The 10,743-nt window shown below is 37.4% G+C and overlaps 1 protein-coding gene across 1 annotated transcript in view; it reads left to right on the forward strand.

Moving 5' to 3' along the window:
* MOXD1 (monooxygenase DBH like 1) overlaps nt 1-10,447 on the forward strand; it is a 101,674-nt gene extending 91,227 nt beyond the window's left edge. The window contains exons 11-12 of the mRNA NM_001169071.1: nt 9,644-9,812; nt 10,283-10,447. Coding sequence (NP_001162542.1) covers nt 9,644-9,812; nt 10,283-10,447 — 334 coding nt within the window. The remainder of the gene's footprint in view (nt 1-9,643; nt 9,813-10,282) is intronic.
* Nucleotides 10,448-10,743: the final 296 nt, after the last annotated feature.

Raw genomic sequence — 10,743 nt, forward strand, 5'->3', positions numbered from 1 at the left:
GTTTGTTTAATGATTTCAGTTCTTTTGCATTTGCTGAAAAGTGTTTTACTTCCAATTATGTGGTCGATTTTAGAATAAGTGCCATGTGGCACTGAGAAGGATGTATAGTCTGTTGATTTCAGGTAGACAGTTCAGTAGATGTCTACTAGATCCACTTGATCCAGTGCTGATTTCAGGTCCTGAATATCCTTGTTAATTTTCTGTCTTGTTGTTCTGTCTAATACTGACAGTGGGATGTTAAAGTCTGCCATTATTGTTGTGTGGGAGTCTAAGTCTCTTCGTAGGGCTCTAAGAACTTGTTTTATGAATCTGTGTGCTCCTGTATTGCGTGCATATGTATTTAGAATAGTTAACTCTTCTTGTTGAATTGTTCCCCTTACCATTATGTAATGCCCTTCTTTGTCTTTTTTGATCTTTGTTGGTCTAAAGTCTATTTTGTCAGAGACTAGGATTGCAACCCCTGCTTTTTTTTTTCTTTCAATTTGCTTGGTAAATTTTCTTCCATCACTTTATTTTGAGCCTATGTATGTCTTTGCATGTGAGATGCATCTCCTGAATACAGCATGCTAATAAAGGGTCTTGACTCTATCCAATTTGCCAATCAGTGTCTTTTAATTGGGGCCTTTAGCCCATTTACATTTAAGGTTAGTATTGTTATGTGTGAATTTGATCCTGTCATCATGCTGTCATTTGGTGATTCCACACACTAGTTGATGCAGTTTCTTCATAGTGTCATTGGTCTTTACAATTTGGTATGTTTTCACTGTAGCTGGTACCAGTTTTTCCTTTCCATATTTAGTGCTTCTTTCAGGAGCTTTTCCAGGGCAGGCCTGGTGGTGTCAAAATCCCTCAGCATTTGCTTATCTAAAAAAGATTTTATTTCTCCTTCACTTATGAAGCTTAGTTTGGCTGGATATGAAATTCTTGGTTGAAAATTCTTTTCTTTAAGAATATTGAATATTGGCCCCCAATCTCTTCTGGCTTTAGAGTTTCTGCTGAGAGGTCCACTGTTAGTCGGATGGGCTTCCCTTTGTAGGTGACCTGGCCTTTCTCTCTGGCTGCCCTTAACAGTTTGTCCTCCATTTTGACCTTGGAGTATCTGATGATTATGTGTCTTGGGGTTGATCTTCTCGTGGAGTATCTTAATGGTGTTCTCTGTATTTCCTGATTTGCATGTTGACCTGTCTTTTAGGTTGGGGAAGTTCTCCTGGATAATATCCCGAAGCATGTTTTCCAGTTTGTTTCCATTTTCCCCATCTCCTTCTGGAACTCCAATGAGTCATAGGTTAGGTCTTTTTATGAAGTCTTATATTTCTTGGATGCTTTGTTCATTCCTTTTCATTCTTTTTTCTCTAGTCTTCTCTGCATGCCTTATTTCAGCAAGGTGGTCTTCAAATTCTGATATCTTTTCTTCTGCTTGGTTGATTTGACTGTTGATACTTGTGTGTGCTTCACGAAATTCTCGTGCTGTGTTTTTCAGCTTCATCAGGTCATTTATGTTCCTCTCTAAACTGATTATTCTTGTTAGCAGTTCCTCAGCCTTTTACTAAGGTTCTTAGCTTCTTTGCATTGGGTTAGAACATACTCCTTTAGTTCAGCATAGTTTGTATTACCCATCTTCTGAAGCCTACTTCTGTCAATTCATCCATCTGATCCTCCATCCATTTCTGCGCCCTTGATGGAGAGATGTTGCAATCATTTAGAGGAGAAGAGGCACTCTGGCCTTTTGGATTTTCAGCATTTTTTCATTGAATCTGTCTCATCTTCATGAGTTTGTCTAGTTCTGGTCTTCGAGGTTGCAGACCCTTGGATGGGATTTTTGTGGGTGCTTTTTTTGTTGTCGTTGATGCTGCTGTTGTTGTTTCCTGCTTGTTTTTCTTTCAACAGTCAGGTCCCTCTTCTATAGGGCTGCTGCAGTTTGCTGGGGGTTCACTTCAGGCCCTATTCATCTGATTTACTCCCACACCTGGAGATGTCATTCAAGGAGGCTAGAGAACAGCAAAGATGAGTGCCTGCTCCTTTTTCTGGGACCTCTGACCTTAAGGAGCACCAACCTGATGCCAGTAGGATTACGTCTATACAGGGTGTCTGACAACCCCTGTTGGAGGTTCTCACCCATTTGGGTGGCACAGGGAACAGGACTCATTTAACAAAGCACTTTGTCCTTGGGTGGAGGGGCTGTGCCTTGCTGGGAGAAAACCCACTCATCTGGGCTGCCCGGATTCCTCAGAACTACCAGGAGGAAAGGCTAAGTCTGCTGGTCCACAGGGACTGCGGCCACCCCTCCTGCTAGGGGCTCAGGGCTAGGGAGATCCAGCTTCTGTCCCTGAGCCTCCAGTTGGAGTCATTGGAGTTCCTCCAGGGAAGCCCCATCCAGTGAGGAAGGACGGGTCAGGGTCAAGTCTGAAGAGGCATTCTGGCGGAAGACTGCCACAGAGTGTGTGGGGCTGTGGGTGACAAATCTTGTGACCAAGCCATCCAGCCTCTCTGGCTCCAGCAGGGGAAAAGTACAGCCTGGAGCTATAGAGATGGATGTCGCCCTTCCCCCAACCAGAGAGCTTAGTATGTTAGGCAGTTGCAAGTCCCAGCGCTGGCTGCTGCTTCTCTTCCTAGGAGCTCAAACAGCTTAGACAGCAGGCAGCTGTGGTGCTGGTCGACCCTGCCCTCGGGAGTTCGGTAGGCTTAAGCAGATTCCAGTTGAGAGACTGTTGGCTAAGTTTATGTTTACTCTATAGACTCTCAAAATGTTCTTAAAATGATTTATTTTTCGTTCTTACCAGTAAAGTGTAAGAACTCCTGTTACTCAATATTCTTGGCAGCATTTTGTATTTTCAGTATTTTGCATTTTATCCATTTTAATGTGTATTGGTGGTATTTTCTTACGGCTTTATTTTCCATTTTCCTTGTGACTAATGATATTGAGCCTCTTTCACATGTTTATTGGTTATTGTAAAGCAGGTTCACTGTGCAGGTTGTCTGAGTCCAGTAAGAAAGATCATACTTATACACAACAAGTTACATTAAATGGGTTTATTGCTTACACATAGGCCACGAAAACAACAGAATCCTAGAATTTATTGTAAGCCAGTTCTCCAAAGCTCAGGAAATCTGCCTGGAATAGATGGAACCTCTACTGTACATGTCCCAGTTGCATTGCAGCTTGAAAAGCAGCCCATTCTTGGTTTTATATCCCGGGGCAATGTGAGATTCAAGGCTAAAGCATTGAAGTAATTCAATTAACAATTGAAACACTCTGTTTCCAGGGGAGTCTCTTAGTCACCTTGGGGTATGATAACAAAATAGCTTAGACTGGGTAATTTATAAATTGACTGGATAATTTATAAACTGGGTAATTTATAAACTACAGAAATTCTTGCTTATTGTTGTGGAGATGGGGAAGTCCAAAATCAAGGCACCAGCAGTTTCAGTGTCTTCTGAGGGCTTGCTCTCTACTCCAAGATGGCATCTTCTTGCTGTGTTCTCACAGGTAGAAGGTACAATTGGAAGGTTCCCTCAAGCCTCTTTTGTAAGGGTACTAATTCCATTCATGAGCATGGAACCCTCTTGACCTGATCACCTCCTCAAGGCCCCACCTCTTAATACACTGCAGTGGAGATGAGATTTCAACATGAGTTTTGGAGGGACATGAACATTCAAACCCTATTGGGGGTACTAGAACAGAACCTGGGCTATTCCAGTCAGTCCTTTCCTATTTCAAGATTTTTGCATGTCCAGCACATTCTATAGTTATTCTTGAAAACTACAGGCAAAAATGAGAATGGATCGGATTGGTCCAGGGCCACTCAGAGAATTGTCCTAAAGTTTTATATATATATACACACACATATATATGTGTATATATGTGTGTGTGTATAAATAAATATGTGTGTGTGTGTGTGTGTGTGTGTGTGTGTATATAGTCAGCCCTCTGCTTTCTCAGATGCAGAACATGGAGTCTGCATCCATGGATTCAACCAACTTCAGATAAAACAAAGTTTGAAAAAATTCCATCTATATTGAACATGTACAGAATATTTTTATTGTCATCATTCCTTAACAATACAGCATAATAACCACCTACATAGCATTTACATTGTGTTAGGTATTATAAGCAACCCGGAGATAATTTAAAGTAGATGGGAGCATGTGCATAGGTTATATGTAACTACTACACCATTTTATATAATGTCTTGAACATCACAGATTTTGCTATCCTCAGTCCCCCATGGATACCAAGGGACAACTTTGTATTTCTTCTTAATTGTTTATTAGAATTTTTAATTCATTGTTAATTTAATTACTTGTTTTATTATTGAGTTGTAAGAGTTCTTTATACTTTGGATGTAAGTTCTCTGTTGGATGCATGTTTACAGACCATTTCTCCCAGTCTGTGGTTTGACTTTCATTTTGTAGCTGTATTTATTGCAGTTTGTTTCATCATTTTTTGGTTTGTTTTGTGCTTTTCATATCCTGCTTAAAAAATTTTTGCCTACCCAAGGGAAGACTTTCTCTTGTTTTTCCCCCTGAAAAGTTCACAGTTTTAGCTTTTACATTTAGGTGGATCCATTTTGAACACATTTTTGTGTGTAGTGTGAGGTAAATCTAACGTTCATTGTTTTTCATATAGATATCAAGTTGTGCAAGAACCATTTGATGAAAGAAAACTACCTTTCTCCTATTGAATTACTTTGGAATATTAGCTGGAAAATCATTTGTCCATAAATTGGTTCTTTCTGGATTTTCTATTCTGTTTCATTGCTGTATATGTTTAGTCTTACTCTAAAACCAAATTTAATTATTATAGTTTTATAGGAAGTCTTAAATGTAGACCTCCAAAACTTTGTCATTTTTTCCCAAAATTATTTTGATAGCCTAGGTTTATTCTATTTTCATACATATATTTAAATCAACTTGTCAATTTCATTTTGAAAAAAGGACCTGCTGGTATTTGATTGGGATTATACTGAATTTCTAGACAATTTGAAAGAATCAATATCTTAACAATATTGAGTCTTCTAATCTATGAACATGGTATGCCTCTTCACTTATTTACTGTTCTTTCATTTCTGTAAGCACTTTTTTGTGGTTTTTAATATAGAAGTTTTGCACGTTTTGTTAATATGTTTTTTTTTTTTTAAGTTTTAGTTATCCTTGTCTGCTAATTCTTTAATCTCTGTCATTTCAAGATCTTGGAGTATTGACTGATTTTTTCTTCTGGTTTAGATTCACATTTACATACTTGTTGATGTGTTTAATAATTTTTGACTAGACATAGACAACAGGGCAGTATGCATGTTGTGTTAATTAGTACTAGGTTGTTTTTATTTCTTTAAAGAGCCTTGTTAGTGTGAGTCTAGAACAGATGTTTACTCCGTGTAGTCAACAGAGACATTCCACTCTGGCTAGTTTGAGCTCAAATGTCTGTTAACTCTATACAGGCTCTGGGAATTGTTTAGGTTACAATCTTCTAGTTGTTCATTGCCCAGTCTTGTGGATTTCACCCTAAATATAGTTGACTTATTGCTTAGTTACTGATTCAGAGGATCCTTATACAGATTTTTCCTCTGCAATAGTCTACCTTGAATACATAAGCTTCTTCAGACTCCCTTAACTCTGGTTTTCATCTCTTTAACTTATTGAGATTGTCATTTTCTGTTTCAAAATCGCCTTTCCTGCATTCTGGTCCAGAGAATGCTTCTAGGCAGAAAGCTGGGATGAACATAATATTCAAACACCTTATTTGTTTCCTTCCTTTGGGGGATCATAGTTCTATGCCATTTTCCAATGTCCAAACCAGCTGTTTCATATGGTTTGTTGAATTTTGAGTTTTTTACAGGAAGTTAGTGTCAGTTACTTCAACATGGCCAAAAGTGGAAGTCTGTTATGGAATTTTTGTTGCTTTTGCTAGTTTTTGATCACATGTTTACTTGCTTGATGGATGGAGAGTCTGATATAGTTCATTTAGCTATAAGTACATGGACACTGTTTCTTGGTTAGATCTTCCATCTCTCTTCCTTCCTCCTCCTTCACTACCCTAAGAAAGACACTAGCAATAAAACTTTTAAAACAGGATTCCAGAGAGGCTCAGATAAGAAATGTAACCACAGATTATCTTTCTCCATCTGCTTTTCAGTTTATGTAGAACAGGGGGACCAAGTATAAAAATCATTAAACTTTTAAAATTTCCATTGATCAGTTTGAATTTATAAGAATAAATAGCTTTATGTTTCACTTAAAAATTAAAAAAATTGCTCTACCATGGTGTATTGCAGTGAACTTTGCTATCTTCTTAGAAAAACATGTCTCAGAGTTTAGATGGAATTTACAAAGGAAAATTACCCATCAATATTAAAGCATAATAGTAACACTGTTTTTTTATCAACTACAGTAATATATATATATAATACCATTCATTTACATGTATGTATGGGTAGACATTTACACACTGACAAGATATGAAGAAATATAACTGTTTTTATTTCTGTAACATTCCCAATTATTTCTAACTAATCCCCAAACCCAGTAAAAGCAGAAATACTTGCTACTTTAAGGTTACCTGTTTCTGGTTTAAAGCTTAGTCTTTTTGGAAAAAAAGTATTCAGGATAAATATTCACTTTTTCTGTCTGCTTTTTTCTCTAGAAGATAATTTGGAAGTGTGTAGGATAGGCTAAGAAGATTAGAGATGACAAGTAGGATGTTTATTAGTATAAAGTTATTATAGAACACGGACCTAAACCAAGTTAGTAGGAGTGGAAAGGAGATGATAAATATGAGACAAAGATGCCATCTCAGAAAGGTTGATGACCACATCCCCAGGTCACCCAGCCTCTGTCATTGTGTCTCCAACATACGAGCCATTGGGCTTGGCCTTTCTACGTATCTGTTCTAAAAACCAGCAAATAGGGTTACACCTCTTGTGTCACTTTATGTTGGGCAATCTCAGTAATAGGCAATTTGCTAAATTATTATAGCAACAAAGCTTTTTAAGATTTCATCTGTGTATAATGGTCACACTATTCACTCTAACCAGCCAGGCGCCAGAGGCTTTAGGCCGCCTAAGCACCATAGTAAAGACTGTGGTGCCACCTTGTGGCGTTGGTGTTTCAGACGGTCACAGACTGATGATTTTCCCCGAGCATTTCTCTGGTTATAAAATTGATTTTCTCTTTTTCAAATTAGGCATTTTATCTTTTTGAAAAGTAAATTTTATTTTTAATAATTGACTTAAAATCATCAATAGCTGTAGCTTTTAGAGCGTTTAAAAGGACATTGTATGCGAATATAAAAACTTCTTTCAAGTCAAGTTTTTGCTTTATACTAATTCTGGATTGTATCTCTATAAAATTGTCACAATATGTTTAATTTTCAAATGCTGTAGATTTCAGGTCATTGCTAGGTATGTTTATGTAATATGATGCTGATTGTTCTTACTTTATGGGGCTTCGCTTTAAGGTCTTTGTATAAAATTATGCATTTAAAAACTCAACAAAGATATATATTCATTCTAATTAAAGGAAGTTACCAAAAATGTAAAGATCTGCATATATTACCTATTTTCCTCATTGTCTCACTGATTAGATATGGAAGAAACATTTCAAATTTAGACTTAAAAATTATCTTTGTAAATCCAAAAAATTAATAAAGAATGTTTAATTTACTTAAGAAGATGATATTCAATGTGCCTGAGTGGGTTATGTATGTCAGAGAGAGATAAAGAGAGAGAGAAATGACATAAATAAATTTAAAAATTGTGAAGATTAATGTATGTTTTTCAGCTGAGATTATTTGGTAATTATAGAAATTACTGGAACATCTTGGGATGTTATGGGTGCCAAATACTTCCTAGTCACCATGATAATTTCCTGCAAGGTCCATGGATTAATGTAAAATTTTGTGATATGCCAACACTTACACTTTTCCGTTTCTCAGGAATCAATAATATTATATTTAATGAAAGACAACACCTGAAAAGTATCTTTTCAAGCAAGTCACGTCTTTCACTTTTTCACTTCACTTTTTCTGTCACGTTTTCTGTCTGCTCATGTCATTGTTGTGATTTCTTTCTCCTTTCTTGGATATTTAGCATGTGATTTTTTGAGTGGCAGATGAAGGCTGAGTGTAATTCTATAGACAGTATTTTTTTTTTCTCAGTACTTTTAAAAATTTCAACTTTTATTTTAGGTTCAAGGGATGCATGTTCAGGTTTGTTACAGTGGTACACTGTGTGAAACTGAGGTTTGGGGTATGACTGATTTCATCACCCAGGTAGTGAGCCTAGCACCCAACAGGTAGTTTTTTAATTCTTGTCTCCCTCTCTCCCTCTCTCTCTAGTAGTTCCCAATGTGTGTTTTTCCCATCTTTATGTCTATGTGTACTCAATGATTAGATCCCACTTCTATGTGAGAACAAGTGGTTTTTGGTTTTCTGTTCCTGTGTAATTCACTTAGGATGGTGGCCTCCAGATGCATCCATGCTGCTGCAAAGGACATGATTTCTCTCTTTTTTTGTGGCTACATAGTATTCCATGGTGTATATATACCACATTTTCTTTATCCAGTCCACCTTTGATGGACACCTTGGTTGATTCCATGTCTTTGCTATTTTGAATAGTGCTATGATGAACATACGAATGAATGCATGTGGTCTTTTTGGTAGAACTATTTATTTTCCTTTGGATATATAGCTAGTAATAGGATTGCTGGGTTGAATGGTAGTTCTGTTCTAAGTTCTTTGAGAAATCTACAAACTACTTCCACAGTTGACTGAACTAATTTATATCCCCACTAACAATGTATAGGCATTGTCTTTTCTCTGCAACCTTGCCACTATCAATTATTTTTTTGCGTTTTAATAATAGCCCTTCTGACTGGTGAGATGGTATCTCACTCTGGCTTTTATTTGCATTTTTCTGATGATTATTAGTGATGTGGAACATTTTTTCATGTTTTTGGCCTTATGTATGTCTTCTTTTGAGAAATGAGTAAAATTTTCGAAACATTGATTGCATCACGTTTTTTGTTGTATTTATCTTCTCACTTAGCGAAACCAAAACAGAGCAACCAGCAGGGGTCAGGCTTTTATAGTGTATGGATTTGAACTTTCCATCTCTCACAGTGTCTTTTAGGAACCTACAGGTTTCTTGATTACACCATTAGCATTGTACTCTTCAGAAATGAATACTTACCAGTTAATTTGTTAACTAGAACCAAACCAAATTAGTGTAGAATTGTGAGGCTCCGTAGAAGCTTTCTGAGACAAAATTATTTAAACTTTGACCGGGCATGGTGGCTCACACCTATAATCCCAGCACTTTGAGTGATGGAGGTGGGAGGGTTGTTTGCTCCCGGGAGTTCCAGACCAACCTGGGCAACATAGCGAGACCCCATCTGTATTTAAAAATATAAAATTAAAAATAAAATTATTGCCAATCTGCTACTAAAAAAAATAAATATCATTCTTTAAAAAGATTTTATTTGGTACATTTCTTCTAGTAATCGCTGATGAGCTCATTAACATTTTGCATTAGGTTATCTATGTGTATGAAAATGAGTGAGTGTGAGATCTATTTTAGGATGTTGAAAAGTAAAGGAAACATGTAATGCATTTGTTCTGAATATGACTAATTGTGTCTTTTAAATTCAGGACCTGGCCTTTCATTATCAAAAGCCCCAAGCAATATAAAAACCTTTCTTTCATGGATGCTATGAATAAGTTTAAATGGACTAAAAAGGAAGGTCTCTCCTTCAACAAGCTGGTCCTCAGCCTGCCAGTGAACGTGAGATGTTCCAAGACAGACAATGCCGAGTGGTCGGTAAGCTCTTTTTAACCTCTGACAACCCAGATGACACATTTTATCTGAATCTATTACAGGAAAACCTAAGGAGAAGACAAATATCCATAAATCCAGGGGTCCAGTTGCCTTTTAATGTCTGATAATTTTTGTTCAGTGATTACTTGGGTTGACTGAAAACTCCTCATTCTACCCCCTTTCAAGAGATACATTAGTTCTAAAACTAAGGTTGGGATAGAGCAGGAACAGGCTGGAATGAGTGCTGCAAAAAGCAATAGAGCCTGCTTTGTATTCTTTTCCAAAGGCATGCCTGGTCCTCTTTTCCGTTGCTTCCTAAATCCTAGGTTTCTGACTCCCCCAGTGTGTGACTCCTTTGGTAACCACTCGTGCCTCCTTTATCCCCTGCAGAAGTGTGGGCAGCTGAGCGTGCTTGGTCACTGCCCTGCTTTAAATCAGATGTTCATTTGCATTCTTTGTGCTTCCGTTTTCAGATTCAAGGAATGACAGCATTACCTCCAGATATAGAAAGACCCTATAAAGCAGAGCCTTTGGTGTGTGGTACGTCTTCTTCCTCTTCCCTGCACAGAGATTTCTCCGTCAACTTGCTTGTGTGCCTTCTGCTACTCAGCTGCACGCTGAGCACCAAGTGCTTGTGATCAAAATTCTGCTGAACTTGACAATATTTTCTATGATCTGAACCTGTCATTTGAAGTACAGGTTAAAGACTGTGCCCACTTTGGGCATGAAGAGTGTGGAGACTTTTCTTCCCCCTTTTCCCTCCTTCCTTTTTCCTTTCCATGTTACACGAGAGGCATCAATCAGGTTCTCTCCTCTTTCATAGAAATATCTGATGTTACATATGCATGGTCAATAAAATAAAACTGGCCTGACTTAAGATAACCATTTTTAAAAATTGGGCCATCATGTGGGAATGTTCTTTATTTCCTACTAC

This window comes from Papio anubis, chromosome 6, assembly GCF_008728515.1.
Source record: "Papio anubis isolate 15944 chromosome 6, Panubis1.0, whole genome shotgun sequence".
NCBI classification, from domain to species: domain Eukaryota; kingdom Metazoa; phylum Chordata; class Mammalia; order Primates; family Cercopithecidae; genus Papio; species Papio anubis.